Source organism: Neofelis nebulosa, chromosome 3 (assembly GCF_028018385.1).
Source record: "Neofelis nebulosa isolate mNeoNeb1 chromosome 3, mNeoNeb1.pri, whole genome shotgun sequence".
NCBI classification, from domain to species: domain Eukaryota; kingdom Metazoa; phylum Chordata; class Mammalia; order Carnivora; family Felidae; genus Neofelis; species Neofelis nebulosa.
The window spans coordinates 204,964,039-204,990,316 of record NC_080784.1 but is presented as its reverse complement, the minus strand read 5'-3'; the positions used below and the strand labels follow the sequence as shown (position 1 = coordinate 204,990,316).

Here is a 26,278-nt window from a genome sequence, read left to right as displayed (position 1 = left end):
GGCCTCGGCGCACTCCTGCCGCAGCCGGCCTTCCTCACAAGCTTCTGGGAGATCTTTCGGGTAGAGAACTCGGCCTTGACGTGCTCTGTGTGGCCCGCGGTTGTCCCCACTTTGCAGAGCAAGCGTGTTCCTCGAGACCGGGCCGTCAGGAGAGAAATGGGCACGTCCAGGCCTCCATCGGCATGTGGCCTGCCCCGCGGGTGACCGGGAGCGTCCTTCAGGGTCGTGGTGTCCCGTGTCCCCTCCCCGAGCTCCACCGGTGCTGGGGCTGAGGCCCAGCGGGCATTTGCGCTGTTTCGATGAGGAACAGACAGAAGGGGCCTCAGCTTTCGGTCCCGCGGTGCGGGGAGCCTGGCGGCAGGATGGCTCTCCCCAGCTCTTCGGGGTCCTGTGAGAGCCGGGGCCCGGGGCCTGCGTGCCTGCAGAAGTGGGTTTTCAGCCACCATGACTCTTCCCCTCATTTCCTGCACATGAGTCTTCCCGGCCTCCCTCTCAAGGGACAGTCCTTGCCGGCGACCCCAAGGTGTGCCGGGGCAGCGGCCCAGCCCCTCGTGGGGCGTGACACGCGGGCTGGCCAGGCGTCAGGATTTTCCTTCCTTTAATTTTCAAGTTTCTTTCTCCGCTAGACTTTTCCAGTGTCAGTCGTTGATCTGTGAGTCTTAAAAAAATGAGGATTGGCCGGGTCTCCTAAAAATGAGCTTACTCAAAATACGGGTCATCTGTCACTCTGTTCGTTCAGCAGTGTCCTTCACTCGTTCACCCTCGCCTTCAGCCCGCAGCCCAGCCCAGGGCGCGGCGACAGGCGTCTCTCCTCCCTGCGGTCCGCGTGTCTGGGGAGCAAGGAAGGCAGGTGTTCCAAATCAGTGCTGCTTGCGTGCCTGGAGCCCAGACACCTTTTTTATTTGAGGAGCAGAAGCGCCAACACCCTTGATGGATGGGGTTCGGGTGCTCTGTCAGTTTGCAGCTCGTCTGCCTCTTTGCCGCCCTGTCCTCACGACCCCGTTTACCTGCATCCTCCCAGGGACCGAGCTCAGGGCCAACGGACCTGTGAAGGAAAAAAGTGCCCTCTTGACCTTCTCTTATTTTTCACTGCCCCCTAGGGTGTATGGTTCACACTGTGTGGCCTTACCGCCTTTCCTGGCCTTCGCACATTTCCCCTAAGCCCAGACATACCAGCTGTGGGGCTGTGAGCCGTGCCTCTTCTGCCCCAGGGCCTTTGCACATCTGGTCCCTCACAAAAGGCTTTTCCAGCTCCCCTGAGGCCAGTTACCTCTGTCCACCCTTCCGTTCCCAGTTCAGCCCTTATTGCCTCAAGGAAAAAAGCTGGAGGAAGAGTGTTTTGGTGCTCATACTTAACAGACTGGCTTTTTAAAATTTATCGTTTAGGGGCGCCTGGGTGGCGCAGTCGGTTAAGCGTCCGACTTCAGCCAGGTCACGATCTCACGGTCCGTGAGTTCGAGCCCCGCGTCAGGCTCTGGGCTGATGGCTCGGAGCCTGGAGCCTGTTTCCGATTCTGTGTCTCCCTCTCTCTCTGCCCCTCCCCCGTTCATGCTCTGTCTCTCTCTGTCCCAAAAATAAATAAAAAACGTTGGAAAAAAAAAATTAAAAAATAAAATAAAATAAAATAAAATTTATCGTTTAGAGAGGGAGAGAGCATGAGTGCGGGAGAGGGGTGGAGGGCGAGAGAGAGAATCTTAAGCGGGCTCTACACTCACCACCACCCTGGGATCCTGACCTGAGCTGAAATCAAGAGTCGGACACTTCACCGCCTGGGCCACATAGGTGCCCCGTTAACAGACTGTCTTATGTTGTTTTTTTTTTTTAACTTTTAATGTTTATTTTTGAGAGACAGAGAGAGCATGAACAGGGGAGGGTCAGAGAGAGAGGGAGACACAGAATCCGAAACAGGCTCCAGGCTCCGAGCCGTCAGCACAGAGCCCGACGCGGGGCTCGAACTCACGGACTGCGAAATCATGACCTGAGCCGAGGTCAGACGCTCAACTGACTGGGCCACCCAGGCGCCCCTAGACTGCTTCAAAAATTACTTCATTTTGTGAGAATCACCTCATTTATGAACATAAAATATAGCAGAAAGGCGCCTCAGACCCAACCAGTTAGATACAAGATGGCTTGTGGTTTAACGTCAGCTTTAGCCCCTTGTGGGTGAAACCAGACACGTCTGCACGTGGTGGTGAGCATCTCAAGCCCCTACGCAGTGACTGTCCACACGGTCCTTCCGGTTTTCTTTGCTCTTTTGGCCTTTGTCGTGTTGATGTGCAGGTGCCCTCAAATACGAAGACGATCAGTCCTTCGTGTAGTGGATCACGGCTATTTCCCCACACTTTGTCTTTTGACTTAGTTTATGGTGTTTGTTTCACATTCATTTCTTACCGAGGCCCAGCCCACACGACATTATGGTAGTTGAAGGCGTACGACGTGGTGACTTCACATGTGCGTGGGTCGTGGCACGGTCACCACGGTGTCGTCACCGCCTGCAGTTCCAGAGTCTTTTCTTGTGACGGAACCTTTAAGATCTGCTCTCTTCACCGCTTTCAGAGATACAACGTGGTGCTCTCAGCTGCGGTCGTTGTGCTGTGCACGACATCCCAGCACTGTTGTGTAACTGGGAGCTTGTACCTTGTGACCCCTCACCTCCCTTCACCGCCCGTCACCGTCGCCACAGTCCGCGGTTTTTGCGCGGTCTGTGGATGCGTCTCGTCCCTCGCCACTCCGGGCTGTGTCTTCTTGTCCACAGTGTCTCCAGTTTGATTTTCTGACGCGTAAATCTTTGGTCCAGGTGAGATTGATTTCAGTGTGCCGGAAGGGATCCGACTTGATTATTTTTCAGGTGGTTTTCCAGTCGTCCCAGGACGAGCCGTGTGGCCGCCAGCAGGGCGGGGGTGGTGGAGGGGCTGGCCCCGCCACCCGGCCCTGCTTTGGTTTGTTTTTCCAGCGTTTCACGTGTAGTTTTCCATGTGAACTTTTACACTCAGTTCATCTGGCTCGGTTTTTTGTTGTTTTTGTTGTTGTTGTTGACAGAGTGTGAGCAGGGGCCAGGGGGGACAGGGGGAGAGAGAGAGAACCCCAAGCAGGATCCGTGGTCAGCACAGAGCCCAAGGCGGGGCTCGATCTCAACAACAGTGAGACCATGACCTGAGCCAAAGTCAAGAGTCAGATGCTCAACCGACTGAGCCCCCCAGGCGCCCCTCAGCTTGTCCTATTCTAATAAACGTCTACTGGGACATGTATTGGGGTGATATGTTAATCTAGGGAGAGTTACCACGTGTGGGTCTTGCCCTCATCGCTGTGGTTACTTGACTCAAATCAAACAGAGCCAGCGAGTCTATGTGGCCTGTATCGCGTGAGTGTAAAACGGCCAGTTTTCTGCGTGTGTGGGGGGGGTGGGGGTGGGGAGGGGGCGGTTCTGTGCGCGGGGACTGGTTACCAGGGTGACGGTGGAGCTGCCGAGTGCTCTGGGGGCCGTGCCGGGACCCCTCGCGGCTGGCCGTGCCGTGCTAAGAGTGTAGCAGGTGGTGCACACGTGCCCTGGGGTGAGCTTCACGTCTCGCACGCGAGCTCCGGGCCTGCCTCAGGTCCGGAAGAGCGGTGCGTGCACTGCACCACGAGGCTCACACGTCCCATGTGCGGCTCTACGGAGCCACGGAGAAGTATCCCAGCTGTCTTTCTTCCGACCTTGTCCCATCTCATCTCATTGACGTGTTTTCTATAGCAGTTTAAGTTATTACTCTTTGACTTTATGTTTTTCTTTTCTTTTCCCATCCGGGTGCTTCTTCAACTTTGAATGTCCTGCCCCAGTGGCCCCGAGCCACCAAGCGGGTCCGATTTGACCGACCCCGGGGCGTTGCCTTCTTGGCCCTCCGCCCTCTGGGCCTCCTCGAGGCCGTCTGGGCTGCAGTTGTGTTGTGGCGCCCGCGGGCGCGGCCTGTGCCCACTGCTCCCCGTGCGGCCGCCGGTGGGCATCAGAACTCAGGGCGGCTCCCCGCTGCCCCGCCGGCTCTCACTCTCCCCGTGTCCGGCCCCTCGGCAGCAAGGAGGTACATTTGCACTGCTGGGCTTAGAGCCGGAGCCGACCGGCCGGTCCCCTGGGCTCCTCCCGCCGCCAGCCCGGGGGCCGACTGTGCGCAGCAGCACGGGGAGGGGCACGGGGCGCAGCGCACGAACCCCGTTGCATCAGTCAGGGTGCTCCTCTAGACTTCGTGCCCTCCTTTCCCGCGTCATCTGGGGTCCACAGGCTGCGGCCCGGCCTCCGGTCTCCTTGGTGTTGGGACCGGGGGTGGGGGGAGCAGCCCGGCGTGGGACCGTGGGGCGAGCCGTCCGCACAGAAGGGAGCACGTCCGCGGCACAGTGTGCGTCTGGCCCTGCTCCCGGCCAGCCGGCACCCGCCCCCTCGGGTTTTGCCGACCAGGACTGCCGGGTCGGGGGGAGGCCCAGCCCGCTGCTGACGTGAGGTGGGAGACGGTGACGTGGGGCTCCCCAAACACTCCCCTGCCCTTTGTGAAGGGAGCGGGCTATTCGGGGATTCGCGTAAAGCGTGAGGGAACCCAGGCTGTTCGGGGCTACTTTGTAGACGCTCGGGAACTGTGGTGTTTTCTGCTCCGGGCCGTCTTCTCACTGGCCGTCCCGACAACACGCGTGGTCACGGAGTCATGGTGCGTTTGGAGGGTAGGCCGCACAGTCTACAGGGAGACCGTGTGCAGGACGGGACACACGCGTGTGCTTGCCCACGGCACGCATCCCCCCCACCCCGGCACAGAACCCCTTGCGCTCTGCTCGCCCACGGTGACCCGGCACCTCCCGAACTCACGGACGGGGTCGCCCGGGAGCCCTGTTGTGTCTGCGGCGTGGGCTTGGTGCGCCCACTCCGTGTGTGTGCGTGTGGCCGCATGAGGGCCGGGTTCGTCTCGCCCTGTGCCCTGTGCCCTGTGCCCTGTGCCCAGGCCAACGCTGGGCACACTGTAGGCGCTCGGTGCGTTTTGTTGGCTGAGTGTGTGTTTTAGAGCAGACGCCCGGGGAGAGCCCCTGGCGGCCGCCCGGAAGGCCGGGCCGGGCGCTGCCGGGCGGCGTGGAGGATGCATGTGCAGGTGGGGTCTGTGCTGGTCCCGCAGAGCTGGCCGGCGCCGACCTGAAGGACCGCGCGAGCGACCACAGCCTCAGCAGCAATGCCAGCCTCCCCAGCGTCCAGAGCTGCAGGCGCCTGCGCGAGAGGAGGGCCGCCAGCTGGGCCGTGTCGTTCGAGCGCCTTCTGCAGGACCCTCTTGGCGTCCGCTACTTCTCTGTGAGTAGGGGGTGGTCACGGGGCCCGGGGGCCGTTTGCTCCCTCCGCCGGGGGCTCCTCAAGAAGGACCTGGGGCGCACACCCCAAGGTCAGCAGCGGTGGAGTGGCCGAGCGGCCTCCCGCGGGGGCCTCCCCCCGGCCCCCTGCTCGTCGCACGGGAGACCGGGGCTGGAGGGGGCCTCTGCCCAGCTCAGCCCTGGCTCTGCGTGGAGGGTCTCCCCGCAGCGGCGAGCACGGAGCCTCCTGTCAATGCTTAGCGGAGCTCCACGTGGCGAGCGCGGCTGCTGGGAAGGGTGTCCTGCCTTTGAGGGAACGGCGGCGAACACCAGCACGGTCCCTAAAGTGCGGGCAGCTTTCAGTCTGTGGTCCGCGGCCCTCGGGGAGGCTGGGGAGAGACGCTTCTGTCCCCGGTGTCTGTGGAAGGCAAACCAAAGCGAGGAGCGGGAGCGAGGCGACAGCTCAGGAGGAGGGCGGATGCCGGTGACGGGCTGGTCGCACGTGAAGGCTAACTGGTGGTGTTTTTCTTAGGATTTCCTAAGGAAGGAATTCAGTGAAGAAAACATTTTATTCTGGCAGGCCTGTGAATACTTTAACCATGTTCCTGCACACGACAAGAAGGAGGTACGTTTGCTCACGCCTGGGGAATGGGAAGCTCTCGCCGTGGGCTAGACCCCAGGGCGGTCTGAGGTCGACGTGACTGTGTTCTCATGGGGTTACTGAGAGACGCTTCTTTTTCAGCCTAACTTTCTCAATACACGTGATGTTTAATTTTGCCTGAACGTGGTTGACGTAAGCGCCCGTGAAACTTCTTTCCGCGGACGTGCTGCCGCTCCCCGTGTTGGAAGGGGACTTAGATCCCCGGGCAGGAGCACGCCCTGAGCGTGTGTGTTCGTGCGGCTCCCCTGCCCACGCCTCACCTGCCACCAGAGAAGCCCCCGCGGGCGCCGGCCCTGGTCCACGGCGCGGGGCCCTCCTTCCCGCCGGGGATGAGGCCTCTTATCTGCCCGGCACACGCCGTGTGGCACGGATGAGTCCCCGCTTGCTGAGACCACACGCGCGAAGCGCCACGTGCGGGACGGCCCCTCGGTGCCCCAGGGCCCCAGCAGCGCCCGCTGGAGAAAGTCAGGGAGGAGCCTGTTCGGTGGAAGGTTTCCTCCCGGCTTGACCTTCGTTTACTCAAGCAGGCAGTATTTACTGGGCCCTGGGGAAGTGCGTCTGCACCGCTGGGCCCGCGTCGGGCGTTTGGAACGTGGAGACCAGCAGCACGCTTGCACGTCGGGGGAGCCCACGGCCCGCGCTTCCCGCCCACACCCGTGTCCTGTCAGCTCTCCTACAGGGCCCGCGAGATCTTCAGCAAGTTCCTGTGCAGCAAAGCCACCACCCCCGTCAACATCGACAGCCAGGCCCAGCTGGCAGATGACATCCTCAGTGCTCCGCACCCCGACATGTTCAAGGAGCAGCAGCTCCAGGTAACTATGCCTCGGTTCCCCGCAGGGACTCCTCGCCAGGGTCCTCTCCGCGGGACTGCGTGCCCACAAGCGGGCGGCCAGCCCGAGGGGAGGGGTGCCCACGGAGGTGGATGTGATGGGCGGAGCCCTGTGTCTCCCACCAGGCTTGTCTCGGTTGGGGGGGACGGGTGGGGGGCATCGGTGGGGCCGTGAAATAACCGGCCACGAGCCCTGTCTGTGGTCGCTCGGACGCACCCCTTTGTGTGACATCTCAGGTCCGCGGGTGCCGACGTGTGTGCGTGTTCCGAGTTTTTTTCAGTTCCAGGATGTCACTGTGGTTAAAAGGGTGCACTGTCATTTATCACAATAACGAACGTTGTTTGTCAGGGCGCATGACCCACCAGCCTCCTCAGGGAGCACGCCTGTTGCTAAATCGTATGAATAGCGTGGAAAGTAGTGGAGGAAGGAAAGTGTTTCCAAGGCAGTTCTCGCTTCCTTCAGATTCCCAGTTACATCTGGCTTCACTCTTATCTAACAAAGCGGGGCCTGTCCAGGACTGCCCGGGAGATGCCCGGAGTCTGCTCCTGGTGCCGACTTCCCATGAGTGGTTGGGGTTCACGGAGCTGGAGAGTGAGGAAGAGGCTGGCGTGGCCTGAGCACCCCGTGCGGCGGCCGCGGCAGGTGGGCCCGGGGGCCGAGCGCTCCAGTGGCTCGTCAAGCTACAGCGTGCCGCGTGTGCTCCATAGATCTTCAACCTGATGAAGTTCGACAGCTACACGCGCTTCCTCAAGTCCCAGCTGTACCAAGAGTGCATCCTGGCCGAGGTGGAAGGCCGCTCGCTCCCGGACGCACAGCAGGTGCCCAGCAGCCCGGCCTCCAAGGGCAGCGTCAGCTCGGAGCACTCCGGCGTGTCCACGCCCAAGAAGGTGCCCGTGCGCCCGCCGCGTCTTCTGGGCGGATGGGAGTGCCGGGGGGGGGGGGGGGGGGAGGATGGGAAAGGGGTAGCACGCATCGCTAGATCGCTAGGACCCAGCCCTCCTGGGATGCATCCTATGCCCGGGGCAGGGGGCAGGGGGCAGGGGTTCCATTCGCGGTAGTGCTGCCCTCCGGCTGTCGAAGGGTCCGGGCCATCCCACAGACCCGCCTACAGCCCTCTTCAGCTTCCCTGCACACTTGACGTAACGTTAAAACAATGTTATGCTGGGGCGCCTGGGTGGTTCAGTCGGTTGAGCGTCCGACTTCGGCTCATGTCGTGATCTCACGGTCCGTGAGTTCGAGCCCCGCATCGGGCTCTGTGCTGATGGCTCAGAGCCTGGAGCTGCTTCGGATTCTGCATCTCCCTCTCTCTGCCCCTCCCCTGCTCATGCTCTGTCTCTGTCTCTCTCTCTCTCTCAAAGATAAGTACACATTTTAAAAAGTTTAAGTAATGTTACGCTGTTTTAACGTCTCTGTTTGATGATAGTTGAGTGGAAAATCGAGATCAGGAAGATCCCTGAATGAAGAGCTGGGGGACGAGGACAGCGAAAAGAAACGGAAAGGAGCGTTCTTTTCCTGGTCCAGGACCAGGAGCACCGGGCGGTCGCAGAAGAAGAAGGAGCACGGCGACCACGCAAACGGTGTGTGGTGGCGGATGGGGTGGCCTGGCCGGGGTCTGCCGGCAGTGTGCAAGGGCACGTCCGGGGCACACGCAGAGCGCGGCTCTGTGTCCGCGGGCGTCGCCCTTTGGGGGCAGGCCAGCCGGAGTGAAACAGGGTGGCTTCGGTGCCGTTTGCAAAAGGGGGTGAGGGTGCGTTCCGGCCCACTCCCCACTCGGCCAGGGCACCCTGCGGGTGGGCCTGGCGTGACATCCTCTCCGGCCCTCCCGGTAGGAAATGGGGGAGACGAGACAAGTGTCCTGCCTTCTCTGCACCCAGACAGCCTCTTGGTTTCCTGCCTGGGCGGCTTTCTAGGTGTGTGTAGGGGTGTGTGAGCCTTTGTAATTTTTAAAAATGTAGTACCATAGTTGGGGTATCCCGGATTTTCAAAATTGTAACTCTGTATTATTGTAGATGTTGTAGGTCGCCCATTCTAGATATTTTCTCCGTTGGCTTCTTTCTTACGTGTAGCTCAGCAGTGACAGAGGGACAGGCTCCTCCTGGGAGGCGGGGCAGAGGGTTGAAAGCAGCTTCTGACGAGGCAGAGAGCAGTCTACAGTTTACACGGGCAGGGCAGGCATGCGGCGGAAAGGCCCTGGAACAGCGTTTATGGAGGGAGCACAGGCAGGGAGCGCTGGAGAGGGACAGGCGGTGGCAGCTCCCAGGACGGGGCCCGTGCCGTGCCAGGCGGCCTGCGTAGGGTACGTTCTGTGTCCTTCTCAGAGCAGCCGGCGAACTGAGTCCTCTTGAGCCCATTTGACAGACTGCAGCAGCTTGGGAAGGTTGTGGGCTTGGCCCGGGCTCCCCAGTGTTCCTGGGGTCATGCTGTGGGCGGACAGACTTGCAGAACTGAACCAGCGAGAGACCGTCGCAGGGGCAGGAGCTGTAGTTAGATGGGGCTAGGGACCCCTGAGAACCTAGAGACAGCAGGGGCTGCCCCCCCAGGAGGCTGGAGGTCCCTGCGCCCGGCAGATCTTTAGAGAGCCGTCTGGAACAGCCTCTAAACCCTGACTGCAGGGCGCTCCCCAGGCATTCCGACTTGGTCGTCTGGGGATCTGCTGCTTTGGCAGGTGGGCCAGTGGTTCAGGAGGGCAGTGGGACCAGGGACCGCGGTCCCCTGGCGCCCTGGCCTGCAGCTGCTGGCTGTGGCGCAGCCGTGTGACTGGGGAGGGGGGCCGGTGTGTGTCAGTTCTCGGGATCTCTAGACTAGCCAGAGGTCACGGCGAGTTCAGTTGGTGGGGGCGATGGGGCGGTCGTTGGCTCGCTTGAGCTCTTGGCGGGAAGATGGGAGTCAGGCGTGAGTAGAGGTGCGGTCACTGGTTGGGGTGCTTACCACTGTCCATTTAGGCCCAGAAGCCACGTGTCGAAGTGAAAATTCCACGCCCCAGGAGCGTGTCCTTGTGTGTCTGGGGGCCGGGTACGGCCAAGGGCAGAGCGGAGTCTAGCCGAGGGGGGTGCCTCTGAGAGGCCTCTCCGTGTCCCTGGTCTGCTTGGCCTGAAAGGGTGAGGTTGGGGATGTGACCGAGGAAGGCGGGCCCTGTATCACGTGCAGAGGGGGAGAGCCGGCCTCCGGTGCTGAGTCACTGTGTTTCCCCATCAAGAACCCCTGCACGCCAACGGAGGCCTGGGTCGCCGCGAGTCACAGGGCTCCGTGTCCTCCGCGGGGAGCCTGGACCTGGTAAGTCACCGCCTCCCCCCTCCCAAAGGCCACAGCGGATTCGTGAAATCCGCCTCCGTGTTTGGCCACGCAAAGCCCCCACTCGTGAAGCCGAACAAACGCGGGTGCCGCTGATGTGGGGCCGGGGCTCCTGGGCGCGTGGGGACACGGGGGAGGGCTGCTGCTTGTGCACTAGATTATTTCTGGCTTTATTGCTGACGTCTGTTCTCATCCAGCTCCCGTTGTGTGAGCCCCACTAAGAGCCAACAGAGCTTTCCGTTGGTCTCGCGTGTGACCGTCCCGTCACCTCCTGCCTCCTTGCACCTGTGCTTCTGCTCGCGGGGGCTACCCTGAGGGGACCCCCGCTCCGGCCTCACCCCGGCCCGTGTGGCAGGCTGGCTGCTGGTCGTGACCCTGCTGTCAGTCGGCTGGGGGCACCTGCTGGCCGCCAGCTCTTGTCTCACAGCGGGCGTGGAAAGCCTCCCGGCTTGTGCTCGCAGAGTATCCTCTCCTCTCCAGGGACACTGTGCCACACTTAGAGCTGGGAGGGTTGAGCCAGCGAACTGCTGCGGGCCAGCAAACCGCCCAAACTCCAGCTTAAGAAACAAAGAACCTTCCTTACTGCGCCTGCATCCGGGGGAAGGGAGTAGCTGGGGCCATTTTATAATCAGCCTACCACCTACGGACTCCGTTTTCTGAAGCGGTGTCAGGGCCACAGAGATTTTCAGGAGGAGACAGCCACGGGAGAGTGGCGGCCGAGGCAGGCGGCACGGTAGAAGGACACACGCAGCAGCCATTGGCGGCCGGGACGCGCCATTAACCCGCAGAGACCAGGGGAGACGTCACGGATAGACCTGAGGTCTGCCGCGAGAACAGGGCCACGGGCTGGCCCCCCGTGCACGTCCTGCCCGCTCGGGAGCCCCCACGTCCGGGTGTGGGTCCTGGTACCGGGACCGAGTGCTGAGTAGCCATTTCCCGAGCCCCCGACTTAGTCCGTGAATAACGCAGACGATGAAATCACAGACTGCTGTTTCCGAAAGCCTCGGCCCGCAGTGCCCCGGAGCCCGCCTCTCCCCGCCCGACCTCCCCCCTCCGCACCGGTGTCTCGCTGCCGAGGGCCAGGCAGGCCGGCTGGGGCCACGTCCTCACCCGGGGAGGGTGTCGAGCGTCCTCTGGGCGAAAGGGCCCCCGAGGAGGCCCGGTCCTGTCCCTCACACTGGCCCGGGGCGAGGGGTGATCTGCCAGCCGCTAACGGAGGGTGGAGCCGAGGCTCCTACGGTGCCCCTCACAGCCCCGCCCCCTGCACGTCCCGTGCTGAGCATTGCATAGTGTGTGGGACTGTCAGGACACAACGCCCCTCACTGGCTTCTCTGACCCGATGGCCGGTGTCCGCGGGAGGGGTCGTCACCCCTCGGGTGCGTGTTCCTGCCTGCGAGCCTTTGCCCACGCTGCCCTGCTCCCTGCCCCGGCCCCGGCCCCGGCCCCGGGCCCCCCGTGCCCTCCACAGTCCACAGTCCAGTCCTCTGGCAGAGGCCTCTGGTCGTGGGGGCTCAGGTGGGAACGGCCAGAAGGCTAAGGGGGGGCAGCCGAGGGGCCTCCCAGACCGGGCGGGGCCTCAGGCCCCCCGCGTGCATCCGGCCCGCCTGGTGGGTCCCCAGTGCGACCGTCTGCGAGGCAGGAGCGGCCTCCACAGGGCGGCCCCGTCTGCTTCCGGCGCCGGGGCCAACACAAGCCCCCTGAAAACAACACGCGAAGGGCCCGTCCCGTTCAGAGCCCAGCGGCTCGTTAAGCTCGGCCCTTGTGAGTGGGTCACAGGCCGGGAAGGACGAGAGACAGCTGCCTTCTCCCGCGGTACTTAGCAGCCCCGCCCACTCGGTCGGCTCCTTGGTGCTGGCCGGGTGGGGGTGGGGGGGGGGGGCGGGGGGTGCTTCTCGGGGTGCTTCTCGGGGTGCCTGTGCACCCGTCGTGACGCTCGTCTCCCGGCTCCCCAGTCGGACGCCTGCAGGACCTCGGTGCCAGAGCGGGACAAGGCGGCCAGGCACTGCAGCGTCCAGCTCCCCGACGGGACATCCTGCGTGGTGGCGGTCCAGGCGGGGCTGTCCATCAAGGAGGTCCTGGCTGGGCTCTGTGAGCGACACAGCCTCAACGGGGCGGCGGTGGACCTCTTCCTGGTGGGCGGGGACAAGGTACAGGGCCCTCGCCACGGGGTCTGCCCAGGGGCGGGGGTGCCGGCGGGTCTGTCTGTCTTGCTGGCCAGAGCCGCCTGGGCCCTCCGGTCGCAGGAACGCGTGGCGCTGACTTAGTGACTTAGCTTGTGGGCGGGGCCGCCTTCTCTGAGCGGCCGCATGGGACGCAGGGGCGCGTCCTGGGGGCGTTGGCCCGCCCCCCGCTCTGACTCGGGTCTCTGTTCTTTCCACGCGTTGCACAGCCTCTGGTGCTGCACCAAGACAGTAGCATCCTGGAGTCTCGGGACCTGCGGCTGGAAAAGCGGACTTTGTTTCGGTACGAAAAGCGCCGCTGCTGTTCCCGGGCCACACGTCCGTCTCCGGGGGCGTCCCTGCCAGCCCTGCGTGCGCGGCTGGGAAGGGAAGGCAGGCACCCGCTTTGTGGGGCGGGGCAGGGTGGGGTGGTGGTGGCCGCACCGAGTCCCCAGGAGCCCGCAGCCGGTCACTGTCTGTCCTGCCTCACAGGTGTCCCCAGGGGTGGGCAGGCGGGACAGCACAGTGCTGGCCATCCGCCAGGATGGGCCCCCTCTTTGCCCGGGATGACAGCCCACTGAAAACCTCGGAGACGCCCCTCCCGGCTTCCTTCTCGTGCTGAGGGTGCTCCTCGGCCCCAGCCTGGCACGAGCTGCTGAGCCCCGAGGTGCCGCGGGTCGCCTGTGGGTGCCACGTCATCCCGTCCTTGAGAAGGAACATCTGAGTGTATATTTGCGGCAGATGTGTTCGTGTTCCTCCCCCTCCAACCAGGCTGGATCTGGTCCCGATCAACCGGTCGGTGGGACTCAAGGCCAAGCCCACCAAGCCCGTCACGGAAGTCCTGCGGCCCGTGGTGGCCAAGTACGGCCTGCACCTGAATGAGCTGGTGGCCAGGCTGGTGAGTGACCCGGGGGGGCTTGCGGCTGTGTTCCCCACGGGGCTTGCCCGGCGCCTGCTTGCTGCCGTGGCTTGCCTCTGGCACTCGTCACACGGGTGTGTGAGCCCTTGGTTGGGGCTGGGGCGGGGGGTGGAGGGAGGGGGTGCGGCGTGCAGGCCTGCCTCTGGAGCTCCACGTACGTGCGTGTGTGACCTGGGGGCACGCCAAGGCCCTGGGGGGCAGGTGTCCTAGTGAGTGGAAATGCTCCCTGTTTCTTTACACCTTGATGGTTCCCAGGGAGCTCTGGGTGATTAGCTGAGATGTGGTTTGGGTCCAGAGAAACAAAAATGAGAAACCAACCACTAAAAACCCTGGAATCTCCCCACCGTCTGCAGATCTGATGGGCTGGCAGGGAGCCAGGGGCACGGGTACGTCCCGCACCCTGAGCAGCTGCCGGGCTTTGGCAGACGGCCTTGGGTGCGCCCTCTCGTTTACATTTCCTGAGACCTAAAAATCTGCCGTGTCCAGGCAGGGGCCCCTGGGGTATTGGGACAAAGAAGCCGGAGTGAACCAGGGCAGGGTCCTTTCCCCCTGTGACCAGACGGTTTCGCGGGGACGTCCTAGGGCAGGAGGCTGGCACTCCCGCCACCCGGTCTGTGCCGAAATCACCGATGTGTTGTGGCGCGTTGTGCCCGCTTACCGTGAAGCGTGGTGGTTAACGGTACAGTGTTTGCCCTGTGTTCTCGCTTCGTAGAAGGAGCTTTATCAGAGCAATCTACGATTTCGGGTATTTTGAGGATTTTAATGGTCTCTGAATTGGGCCCCAGATCGTTCAAGAGCTTTGAAATGAACGAGGGGGCCGTGTTACGTTGTTCACCGGGATCCTGAGGCTAGCCCGGGGCCGCTTCCCCAGCTCGGCAGGGAGGGCCGCCGTCGGAGTCTAGACTGTGCCGGACGGAGAGGGACTTGGACTGGGTGCCACCCGGCCTCCTGCTCTCACTCTGAGATCCTGAGCTAGCGCCTCACTGCTCTCTGCCTCAGTCTCCCTGTCTGTAGAATGGGCCTGTTTGCTGGGTGAGCTGCTTTCTGGCTGCTGAGACCCTCACTGGGAAGAGAGGGTCAGCCGCCTTGGGGCTCCGGCCACGGACAGTTCTTGTGGCATGGCTTGTGACAGATGTGGCCTCGCCAGTGAATAGGGCCACCTAGGCGGGGAACATGGAGAGCGGGGCAGACCCATCAGCCATCGGTCCTTTTCCTCAGGTCTGGCACCAGTCACTCCGACTTGGCATCTGGTCACTTTAATTGTCCTCTCGACCGACGGAACTTAGGAAGGCAAACTGCCAGTTCCGATTCCTTTCTTGGAACAGTGGTGTGGCCTGGGCAGCAGGGTGGTTCCCCGAGGAGAGAAGGGCGGGCCCCGTGGCCACAGCTGAGGGTGCCGCCCGGGACCTCAAGTGGCTCTGCGAGCGGTCGCCTCTGCCTGTCTGCAGAGGAAACAGTTTGCTCTCGCCCTTCGCCCCCCAACCGCCTCTGAGGGTCAGGGAGGCGGCTTTTGACGCTCGCCTCATCAGGTGAGGAGAGGTGTGCGGAGTGGATGCGACGTGTAAGACGCCGGGTCTGTGGACTGAGATGTCCGCTGCGTTCCCCGAGCGCTCTCCATCCCCCCCCCCCGCCACCCCATCTTGGATCTTGTTCCACGAGCTGTAGGCCAGCAGCCCTGTGCACACACATCCCTCGGGCCGCAGGTGTTCCCCGAAGGCCAGCCACTGCTCGGAACCCGTGTTATCCACGTCGGCAGTGTGTGGCCGGCCCCAGGTCGGTCCCCTGCGTTGCTGGCTGGGCACCTACCGAGCGCCCTCTGAGGCAGCCCTGCCCAGGTGATAGGGCCTGGGGGCACCTGGCACGTGACTCCAGCAGGCCCGGCACGGCCTTCCCGTCAGCGGCTGGAACACACACAGCCGTTCCAAAAAGTTCTGACCCGGGTGAGTCACTCCCTGCACCATCTCTGCTTCTAGAGTGGAGAGAAGGAGCCCCTGGACCTCGGCGCCCCCATATCCAGTCTGGACGGGCAACGGGTCATCTTGGAGGAGAGGGACCCCTCCAGAGGAAAAGGTGAGCGAGGCCCCTGTCCCCGGCCTGCTGGGGTCCCCTTTGCTCTGCCTCCTGAAAGCCCCCAGCCCTGCTACCCCGTGGTCTCATTTAGGGCCTCACAGGGCAGGATCCAACCCCAGCCTGGTCCAGCCCTGACCGCGGGCAGGAGGCCAACAACAGGGACCGCGAGCACGAGGGCCTCGTTCTAGGAGCCACGCGCCTGCTGGCACAGCTGAACACGTCCTCTCGGCTGTAAGAGGGGCGGGTGACAGGCCTGCCAGGAGCCCCACAGGATTGCTGCGCAGGTCCAACGTGCCCCGTGTCCGGGGCTTTGGCTAGAGTGCTCCCTCCCGGGAGGCCTTGAGGTGCTGGGCCCGAGGGTCACAGGCTGGGTCCCCACAGCCGGGTGCCCAGCCTCAGGGTCAGCAGTCAGTCCTCCACGCTTCGCCCCAACGCCTCAGGGGCCTGTGCTCTCCTCAGAACACCCAGCCCCCACCTAGGCGCAGGGCAGTAGGAAGCATGCCTCCTGGAGAGGGCTTTCCGGAACCGTCTGCTGAGTCCCCGGGCACAGAGATACTTTGCAGGGAGCTGCCGGACGCGACTCAGGGCTGCGTCTTCCCTTTCCTAGGCTCCCACCCGGCGGGGGCGCGTTCTGCTCTGAAATGTAGCTGGGCTCACAGGTCTCCGTCCCCCACCCCGGGTGGCCTCCCTGACTGCAGTGTCCTGCTCCTCTCTGCCCCCTGGTGGCGGAGGAGGGATCTTCCGGGCCCACCCTCCGTCCCAGAGAATGCTGCGCTCTTTCGGGGGCCTGGTGGCCAGACGGGGTGGGGTGGGGTGACGGTGGCATTACAGGCGGGTGCACCCAGCGTGTTTGCAAAGCTGCTCTCAGGCAGGAGCGCTGTTATTCCTCTAGGTGATTCCGGGCCAGCGGAGTGGGCTTTGGACCTCTGGTGCCGGCAGAGGCTGGCCTGTAGCCCTGACTTGGGGCAACAGCCATGTTTGAAGATAGGTCATAAATGTGAGAATCTTCTGCTGTCTAAAGAATTTTCATGCCAGACAGTACCTGAAACGAGCCTTTCTTTCACCACGTCCAAGAAGTCCCCATAACTGTAGGGTGGAGCCGCCATGCCCCCCACCCCACCCCGCCATCTTGCCCCAGACGCAGTGGGTGGGGGACGGTGGTCTCTCGTCCCTTGTTCTGAACCGGCATTTTGGCCTGTGTGTGCATACGAAGTGAAGTATCTTGAATAGCTTTGGCTTCTCGACAGCTTTCTCTCGAAAAGATATAAATGTGATTATGTTTAAACGTTCAGGCGGACTTACGATTCACTGTAATTACAAAGCTTATCTCATTGTGTTCGGTATCCACAGATAAACAGAAAAGTGCACCAGTCAAACAGAATATAGCTGTAAATTCCAGTTCCAGAAATCACTCGGCTACGGTAATTCCCCTCTGCCCTCGTCCGCCCGGTTACCTCGCTCCTGGCTGGCGCAGCTCAGGTCGGGCCCCTCACGCCCCTCTGTCTGTCGCCCGTTCATGCCCACCAGCTCTCTGCTTGGGCCGGCCCCGCACCCCTGCTCCCCTGCAGGTGCCCGGCTCCCCCTGACCCTGGGCCATCGGCTCTCTGTTCCCCTGCGTTGGGGGTGGGGTGTTTTTGTAAACTTCATCATTGCGACTGCTTTTTCCGCAAGGCACGTAAAGCGTGTGTTGACGCGATGTGTCTCAGGGGTCCTTTCTGTCTCTAACTGATGGGTTGTGTGTACTCTGACTTTCCTTCTAATGCAGGGAGAGGAGAGAACACTAGGCAAGTCTAATTCTATTAAAATAAAAGGAGAAAATGGAAAAAATGCTAGGGATCCCCGGCTTTCAAAGAGAGAAGAATCTATTGCAAAGATTGGGAAAAAAAAATATCAGAAAATTAATTTGGACGAAGCAGAGGGTATGTGTACTTTTTAAAACTTCCGTGTTTTCTAGTGAATGCGATGTCAGTTTTCCAGGGCAACCGTTAGAACTTTCTCTGAGTTAGTGACATCAGAAGGATGCTGTCCTGCCTTACCCCTGCATCAGCCTGTGGCTCTCGGTGTAACTCTTCCCTCTTTTCAGACTGAGTATCAGGCCCCTGAGGAGCCAGGGACTGCCCTTGAGGGGCACAGCAAGTGGTCCCCCAGGATTTGTCTGCACCCCTCCCTCCCCACTTGTATGAGGGCTCAGCTAGTGTCAGAGGGCCCCGGCCAGAGTCCCCACCAGCAGGGCGGGTGCCAGGTGGGGAGGAGGCAGCTGGGAGGGCCCTGGGCTCGCTCACCTTGCCTGTCAGAGCCCCTGAGGAAGGCTGTGCCTTAGCCTGTTGGGCTGGATGCCCTGTACTCCCTGGGCCTGCAGGGGAGAGAAAGGGTGGTCCAAGAGACCCTAGGAGAGGTGATCTCTCATGGAAACTTCTTTTTCTTCTGAAAGCCTGTAACAGCAGAATCAAATCTAACAGCTGTTACAGCGGCCTGAAGTTTGATCCAGGGAGGGCCTCCTAGTCAGCTGGGCTCCCAGCTAGCTCCCCCATGAAGGCCAACCTGAGCCTGCTCGCTCCGCCTCCTCCGGCCTCCATTGGCCACCGAGGAGACAGAAGTAAGACATACGCCTGCTCACTGCTGAGAGTCACTACGATTTGAGATTTTAAACTCCTGGTCATTTTTTGAAAACTAAGAGTGTAATTTAAATGCTGGAGAAAGCTCAGCTTAGACTCTGTCTACTTTGAACGGTAAACTCCAGTGACAGCTGGCGGAGGCCCAGGTAAGAGGGCAGGAGCTCTGGAGGAGGCCAGGGGCAAAGGGCAGGCTGTCCACAGCCTCCCCCCCAGGAAGGTAGGAGACAGACCACCTTCTGCCAGAAGGTGGTGACCCCTCGAGGCCCAGCTTTCACACGCTGCCGTCTTGGGGGGCCGCGGGCTCACTCGTGCCTCCGGTGCCCCACCCCCCGATCATCAGGAGGGTCCGGGCTTCCAAGTGTGATCAGAGTGTGGGCGACAAACACATCACCAAAGCCGTCCGCACACAGCATGTCCAGCAGGTGCTTTGGTCTGTTCGGGTCTGGACTTCACACAACTTAGTTTTGGGGAGGGGGCCTCCCCGCAGTTCTGAGGGTGCAGGTGGTGATGGAGGGCGGCGCCCGGTCAGCCCGTGGCCTGGAGTTCAGGGCAGTGGGACAGCCCACGACCAGAGCTTTCCAGACGGTGAACTTTTTGCTGTGCGTGCCCAGCTCTGAACCTCTCTAAGACTGGGTCGCTGTCGGGTTCTTTTCCAATAGAGTTTTTTGAGCTCATTTCCAAAGCTCAGAGCAACAGAGCAGACGACCAGCGCGGGCTGCTAAGGAAGGAGGACCTGGTTCTTCCCGAGTTCCTGCGTCTGCCCCCCGGCCCCTTGGAGCTGGCCCTCCCCCCGCCCGCCGCGGCTAAGGGCCTCGGCAAGAGAAGCTTCACCAGCAACGGCAAGGAAAAGGCTCCCCGGGCCCAGGAGCCATGGGGGCCCGTCCGAGACTGCCACGAGAGCCCGGGGACGAGCCCCAGCTCGGCCGACAGCCCACCTTTCAGTGCCCCCCAGACCCCCACGCCCCACGCCCAGGAAGCCGAGGCCGGGGGCGTCCAGACCATGGAGGGCGAGCACGTGGCCGACCTGACGCTCACGGGGGAGGGGGACATCAGCAGCCCCAACAGCACTTTATTGCCGCCAACCCCCACCCCGCAGGACTCGGCCGGACCTCCGAGACCAGGTACCTCCAGGTTTGACCCCCCCCCTCACCTTTGAGTCTCTGCTAGTCCGCTGTCCGCCCGCTGTTGTCCACTCAGTTTCCAATAAAAAAAGAAACAGTTATGGTAAGTCACCCTCTACCCCAGTCCTCTAGCTGATGAGGCGTTCCGGCGTGGCCGCTATCGTCACGGTCCCCGTGGGCCGGCCGCCTCTGCCTTTTCTTTAGGAGCACGTGTGCGTGTGTCCGGGACGGGTCACGGAGGGGCTCAGGGCGAGCGGGCGAGGCCGCGCGATGCTCCGCAAGTGGTGATGCATCTGAGGGGCCCCCGCCTGGGGCGCTCTCCCGCCAGCCTCCTCCTCGCTCCCGGGTCCCCTGCTGCCTCTGCGCAAGGTCCGGGGAGTTTCTGAAAACGTACGTGCTGTTCTTAAAACGCACATAGCGGGCGCTTTTGGTGTTTTAGTCTCGAGACTGGAAACCAAATAGCATTTGTCTTGAGCAAGTGGTGAGGCCCCGTGTGATTCGGAAGGGCATCCAGGTCCTCCGTAGGGAGGGCTGCACCCGCTCGCCCGACGCCGTGAGACTGCAGCCGTGTCTGGCCCCGCGTGGCCGGGCCGGGGCTCGGGAGTCCTGGGGGTTCCCGGGCCTGGAACATGCACAGGTGTCCTCCGGACGGATGCTCGAGTTAGCGGGTGTGGAGGTGAGCGATACGGCTGCCCGCGAGCCACAAGTGTGAGGTGTATGAAGCAGGGCTCCTGGCCTTCGGAGCAGCTCCGCCCCGCTCGGAACCGGTGTCCCGATGTGTGTGCATGCGTCACCGGCCCCCGGCCCCCGTCCCTCGTCTCTGTGCTGTAGATGAGGAGCCTTTTCAGTGGACACTGGGATAGGGCCACTGGTGGCTGTCCTTTCTCCTCTGTGTGCTCTGTGATGCGCGGACACGGGCTGCGGTCGGCTGTTGGGGGTGACACGAATGCCAACCTTTGCTCCGGCCCCTTGCCGACGGCCGTCCGACTTGTACCGCGGGATCAGGGGGCCGGGGAAGCGCTTGTCGTGTGCATTCTGTAGATATGTACGTATCGGGGCGCTTTGGAGGGCACGTGCCACGTGGGCAGGCTCGCCGGGCACCTGCCCACTGACTTCGCACGGACTTCGCACGGACGCCAAACCGGGAGAAGCCCGGTCCCTCCCCGTGTCGCGCCTTCGCACGTCTGCGCTGCGGCTGACTCTCCCTCTCTGCTCTTTGTTCCGAGTCTGTGTTCTTCCAAGAGTAATAAACTCTGGGTCTTGTCATCGGACTGGTTTAAAGCTCTCTTCTTTTTCTCTTGAACGTTTCTTTCCACTTTCAGTGGGTTTGCCTTAGTACAGTGGCTTATAAAGATGCCACTCACTCAGGCGATTCTCTTGAGCGCCTTCTGTATACCCACAGACACAGCTGTTTAGCGGTGAGCATGGCGAGGGGGCAGTTTGAATGAGGGCCCCTCGGGGCGGGCGCGGGGAGATCCGGCCCCGCTCCCCGGCCACACGGTGGCCTGACAGGTAGGGGCCTCCTCTCCCCGAGAGCACCGATGCCATCGGTGGGTAGTGAGGCCTCCCCTGTCTGCCGTCACCTCCAGGAGACGCGAGTCGGGCGTCGTGTGGTAGTCAGTCACCTGGAGCCCGCCCGGCTGGCCGGCCCTGGGTGGGGCTGTGCGCTCCGAGGCCGCCTCGCGGTGTCCCGCCCGCAGGGTTCGCCCCGCTGGGGGCGGTTTTCCCACAGAACTACCATCAGCTCGGGAAGTGCACCCGGGCCAGCGCCCTCCGTGCCCCGGACGTGGCCCCCGGGATGTCCCAGCTGCCCTGTGCTGGGCGCCTCCGGCCTGTGGAGCCAGGCCTCCCCAGCACCCCCCCCCCCCCCCCCGGCTCTTGGCTCCGCTGAGAGGGAGGGCTCTGGCCGCAGGGACACGGGCCACGAGGGGTGGTGAAGGGTCTGCGGCCACCCGTGTCTTCCTGGAGCCGATGAGCCTGTCAGCCGGGAGGGGGCTCGGGCCTCCTTCTGTGCGACACGTGCCAACCCAGCTTGACGAGGGCCAGCCTCGTGGGGGCCTCCGAGCTAGGCTGTCCGTGGGCTGTCTGTTCATGAGGATCTCCGGCCCCACGACAAGCCTGTGTCGGGCGCCTCCCTGTTGCGATGGAAGGAAGCCCGCCCCCGAGATTCCTCCGTCAAGTGAGCGGACAGCGTCTCTCGCTAAGCACTGAATTTTCTCAGCTCGGAGGACAGGTTCTGCCTCAAGTCGCTCTCAGATTCTAACAATCGCCGTGACATGCTTTTAGCTACACGGTGGCCGCTGTGGATCCGCGCGGGAGACGCAGAGTGTGCTGATGCCCCCGCGGCCCAGGCTCCCCAGCTCACGGCCACATCCAGGCCACCCAGCCGGTCGGCCAGCTGCCAGCCACACACCCCCAGGCAAGGGGGGTGTCCCTCTGAGGACCACACCACCCGCCCACCCTGGTCCACAGTCCCCAGCACCCTTGCGCCAAGAGGCTGTCCGCGCCTGTGTGGCCAAAGCATAGAAGTGTTCAAAAGGACGTGTGCACTGAGAAGGGAGCCCGGTGCAAAGCGCCCCTGCCCTGGGCACAGCCTGAAAATGAAGTCTGTGGTTGCCTTGAGCCTAATTCCCAAAGACGCCCCGGGAGTTCGTGGGCGCCCTTGGGCGCTTCCTGTCCTGCAGAGGACCAGCGGGGGGCTGTGTGTCCTCGGGTCCCAGCAGGAGAGTCAGATTCCAAGTGTATGCCCTCCGTGGCCGTGCACAGGGTGGTGCCGGCCTCTGGCTGGTTTGAGAAGATGCCCACGTCCACATCCTCATGGAGGGCGTCGGGATGTGCCCTGTGGGGCACCTGCTTCCTAGTCAGCAAAACGATCTGTTGGAGTGAATCTTCGGTGAGAGTGCTCAGAGCCGGCAGGGCACTGGCAGCCCCAGCAGCCCCTCCTCAGCCCTCCCCCACCCTCAGGTGGTGCTGGACCCTTGGCTGGGGTCCGCTCGTGAGAAGAGGGTCAGTGGCCAGGAACCCCAGGGAACAGGGCTTGACCGTGTGGTATTCGGGAGAGGTCTTTGCGAGGGGACGTCTGGAGCCGCTCCCTGATGGTCTGGGCTGGGAGAAATCTCTCCCTATCTGCCCCCATGTCTGAGTGACGGACGGGCCAGGAGGGCCCCATGCCCCCACCCCTCACCCAGGCATCAGGCGGTCACGGGAGGAGCCCAGGTTTCCTCCTCATCGCTGTCTGGCCGTGCTGGCATTGGGGGTGTGGGTCAGGGTCCTGGCTGAGCCCCTTCGGGCCCCTTTCAGGAGGCCAGGCTCCCGGGGACACCACCAGCTAGCTGCCCTTAGCAACTGTGGGGCCCCTCGGTGACCACACGGGCACGGCCAGTGGGGCTACGCACCCCTCCCTGGAAGGGGGCCCTGCTTGGCCATTCCGGCCCGGAGTCTGGGGGGCTCAGGTGTGAGCGTCTGAGCAGTCTGGGGGGCACAAGTGTCTCACTTGGACACCTTGCTCCACTGTTCCAGTGTCCGGGGTCCCCAAAGGCACACAGCTCTCAGGGGCCCACAGCTTACTTACCAGCGGACACCTGGAGCTCTCGGTCCACCAACACGTAGCCCATCCAGTGGGGGTCGCTGTGGCCCAGTAATGTGGTTTCCATGGGAACGAGCTGAAGAGTTCATCAGAGGCCTTGTGCACTTGCGGGGGGGGGGGGGGGGGGGGGAGGCGCATGCCCTTGACCTTGGCAATGAAGGTCGCCACAACCCTTGTCGCGGCTGCAGGCCCCGGGAGCCTGTGTGCACATAGCTGCTCGGTGGTCGACCCCTCCCCCTCCCCAGCCGTAGTCCTGATGGGTCACATCTGCTCAGTCCCAGGTGATGTGGAAGCCCTGCCTTACTCCAGCCGTGTCCACGGTAGCCACAGGGAGGCCTGGCATGGCCTGGGATGGTCCCAGGGCCCACCCCCCCCCCCCGTCTCACCCTCCCCCCTCCTCCCCCCCCCCCCGCCACCCCACCCCACCTCTGCGCTTACTCTTTCTGAATGCTCTCTCCAGCAAAAGCCTGTCCCTTCCGTCCGGGTGACCAAGGGATCCCCCACACTGAGCACACCTGCCTCCTGGGGGGGCAGACAGCCCAGACCTCCCCAGTACAAACTGTGGCGTGCATGGAGGCAACTGGCTTTCTCAGGGATACGTCGGTGCGGGGGGCCTGCCACCAACCTCAGGCCACTAGTCGGAGGGAGCCCTCTGCTGGGGACCTCGCCAGAACACCCCTTTCCAGGGGAGTATTCTGGCACTCCGGCCCCGCTCTGGCTGGGGTGGGCCCAAGCAGACCTTCCCCAGCTGGATGCCGGGCGGAAGCCTCCGCAGGCTTCCCAGGGCCGACTGTGTTTGCCCACCCCCCCCCCCCCCCCCCCCCCCCCGCCCAAGCCCCAGCTCAGGCTGTGACAAGTCCGTCGTCCTCCCGGCTGCTGAGGACGAGATGGCCCTGGGACCCCCGCGGTGCAGCCATGCTCGGTGACCAGCCTTTTCTGTGCATCCTTCCCGCCATGCCTGCATAGGTCTGCTCCACGTGACTTCTGGGTCTGAGTGGGAACCACAAGCCGCCAGGGGCCGCCTGGGGTTGGCACAGCCAGAGCACCTGCCCGCGGCACCCCCCAGGACCCCATGTCCACGCCTGCACCCCACGTGGCCCTGGGACTGCACGGCCCCCATTCTCCCTGAAGTCATCCCCTCCCCCGACTGCGTGCTGCTACGTGCAGGTGCTCGGTACAGGCTTTTGCTAAATGAAGACCCTTAGACCAGTAACCCCCTCCCCGCCCAGCACATCACGTAGTCCAGTGGGCCTGGGGACCCAGTCAGCCTCTGTGAAAGTGGTGGAACAGGGAACCCGGGGCCAGCAGAGGGCTGGGAAGGGCCAGGGGCCAAGGTCTCCTCCCTCCCCCCTGAGTTTGCTAGTTCAGCAGCACCCACGCCTCCTCGGGCTGTGGGAGCTTCTGGGGGGCAGCCTCACAGGTGATCCAGAGCACGGGCACCAGAAGTCCCAGCAAAGGCTCTGCAGGACAGAGAGGATTCCTCTTGGCCAGGGAGGGCCATGGGACAGGCAGCTGGGCTTGGATCCCGAAGGAGAGCTTGGAGGTGGCCGAGGGGTCGAGCCAGGCCTCTGGGTCCGGCCCCACTCTACAGCCCTGTGCCCTGCTGTCCCCGAGAGGAGGGGCCCGGCTCTGCTGTCCCGGTGTCCTCACTCAGAGCCTTGAGAATCAGAACAGACCTGACTCTGTTGGCACAGAGAATGCCAGCGGACAGCGGAGGGGTGGCCCAGGGACGGATGGCCCACGGACGGCACGCGAGGGGCAGGAGAGCTCCCAGCATTCCAGATTGCAGGGGGAGCTCCAGCAGGGTCACGCTCGGAGGGGTCAGCCAGGGGGCAGGGTCTCCAGTGCCCTGAGAAAAGGAGGGGTCGGCAGAGCAGCCCGAGTGAGCAGGAGACCAGGTGTTGGGTGTTTGAGGGACACGGGACAGAGGACCTCCATGAGCCTCGCCAAGCGCGGGCCTCGCGCACGGGGCAGAACCAGGTTCCCTTCGGAAATGGCCGCCGTGTGGCCCTGTGGGGTCCTCACACTGGCCCTGCCGGGGAAGCCTGCTGCACGGCCCCGGGTCCTGCCCTGAGTCACAGGCCCGGGGCCGCCCCTCCCTCAGGGCAGCAAATCTGAGCAGGGCGGGCTGTCACCCTCCCTGTGACACTCGTGCCCTTGACCTGTGGACACCCCCCCCCCCCCCACTGCCCTGTCTCCAGAACCAGTCACTCCTTCCTCCCCATCCTGAGCCCACTGAGTTGCCCTGGGGCCCGCGGCCAAGACCTGACCGCCACCCCCGAAGCTCCCTGTGTTCCCAGGGGGTCTGTATGGGGCCGGACAGGAGAAGACTGGGCTCCTGAGCCCGTGTGGGGCCACAGGCCCTTTCATGCCCTGGACAGATGCCCACACTGGGGGCAAATGATTAAGGGGGGCAAATCCCTGCCTCTCTGCACGCCCCCAGTCCCAGGAGAAGAGCAACTTCATCATCCCCGGGCCCTGCAGCCTGGTGCTAGGGCTGTGGGAACACAGTGACGAGCCGGGACGGGGAGATCCCAGCAGGCCCCGGCAGGGTGTCTGTTGAACACCCGAAGGGCTGTGGCGTGTGGACCCTCGGACCTTCTGGAGGGCAGGCTTTTTGGAGCTCCACCGGCCCCCAACTGCTCTGCCACCACTGGACAGCCCTCTGTGGGTCGGGGGTGACCCACGCGGGCCAGGCGCCTGATGCCGATATGCGTGGAGGCCCAGGTGAAAGGCCCTCCTTCCGCCTCCTTGACTCGTCGCTGAGAGGTCGGGCTGGACGCCCTCACGGTGGGGGGGGGGGGGGGGGGTGCGTGCCTCTGCCTGTAGCCCGGACTTGCCCCGGGGTGAGGGTGGGGGGCGCGGAGGCGCCTCCAGAGGTGTGGGGTGCGGTGGGGTCGGGTGACGCTGGGGGCCACAGGGCCGCTGGTAAGCCCGGACTCCTGACCTCCACAGTCATCCCCACTCTTGCTTGTAGGCCTTAGAACCAGGGAGGGAACAGTCTTCCCCTCCACGGCAAGGCTGGGGAAACTGAGGCCCAGGGACGGGCAGTCAGTGGAGCAGGACACCGTGTCCCTGGGGGCTGTACTCCTTCTCCAGCCTGTCCACTGTGGGCCGGGGCTTGGGGCCTAGGGCTCCCCCTGCCCCCCACAGGCACCTGAGGGTCCAAGGTCACCCCTGCAGATAGGACAGCACTCCCGCCCGTCCCTGGGCAGACGAGGGCCCTAGAGTCCTGCCTGCGCGAGTAGCCCTGGTGGCACCGCTGGTCCCACCCCGAGGGTGAGCCGGGAGCGTGGTGAGGGGGGCCGAGGGTGTGGCCAAGCACACCCACGGCCGCCCCAGGCTGGTCCCCGGGGCTCCATCCGGAAGACACACTTCTGCCCTCCAGTGGCCCTGCTGGGAGACGTGACTCCCCCCCTCACCCCCCAGGGTCTAGAAGCTTCCGAGGTGGTTTCAGGCAGCCCGGGGGCAGGGGTCGGGTGGAAGGAAGGTGACAAGGGGTGCCCAGGACCTGGAGGAGAGGCTGGGAAGGACCAGACTTTGTGAGGGTGAAGACGTGTCCCCGAAGCAGCAGTCCGGAGGACAACCAGGTGGCCAGGATGGGAGGGCTTAGGGCGGGGGGGGGGGGGGGGGTGGTGGCCAGGAGCCAGGCTTGGGCCCCTGCCCGACTCTGGCCTGAGCCCCAGCCTGCGGAGAAGCCCCATACTGAGGTCCGCAGGTGGAGGCCGGGAGCA

At 63.4% G+C, this 26,278-nt stretch overlaps 1 protein-coding gene across 6 annotated transcripts in view; it reads left to right on the top strand.

Moving 5' to 3' along the window:
• The window catches only part of RGS12 (regulator of G protein signaling 12), a 119,745-nt gene that overhangs the window by 92,302 nt on the left and 1,165 nt on the right, over positions 1-26,278 (top strand). For 4 of the 6 annotated variants that reach the window (XM_058719615.1, XM_058719616.1, XM_058719620.1 and 1 more), the window contains 13 exons: positions 5,127-5,296; positions 5,825-5,917; positions 6,622-6,765; positions 7,491-7,670; positions 8,207-8,360; positions 9,980-10,056; positions 12,027-12,221; positions 12,464-12,537; positions 13,005-13,131; positions 15,126-15,222; positions 16,573-16,643; positions 16,988-17,141; positions 18,497-18,958. In XM_058719615.1, coding sequence (XP_058575598.1) covers positions 5,127-5,296; positions 5,825-5,917; positions 6,622-6,765; positions 7,491-7,670; positions 8,207-8,360; positions 9,980-10,056; positions 12,027-12,221; positions 12,464-12,537; positions 13,005-13,131; positions 15,126-15,222; positions 16,573-16,643; positions 16,988-17,141; positions 18,497-18,958 — 1,998 coding nt within the window. The other 2 variants (XM_058719618.1, XM_058719619.1) reach the window with 2 other exon arrangements.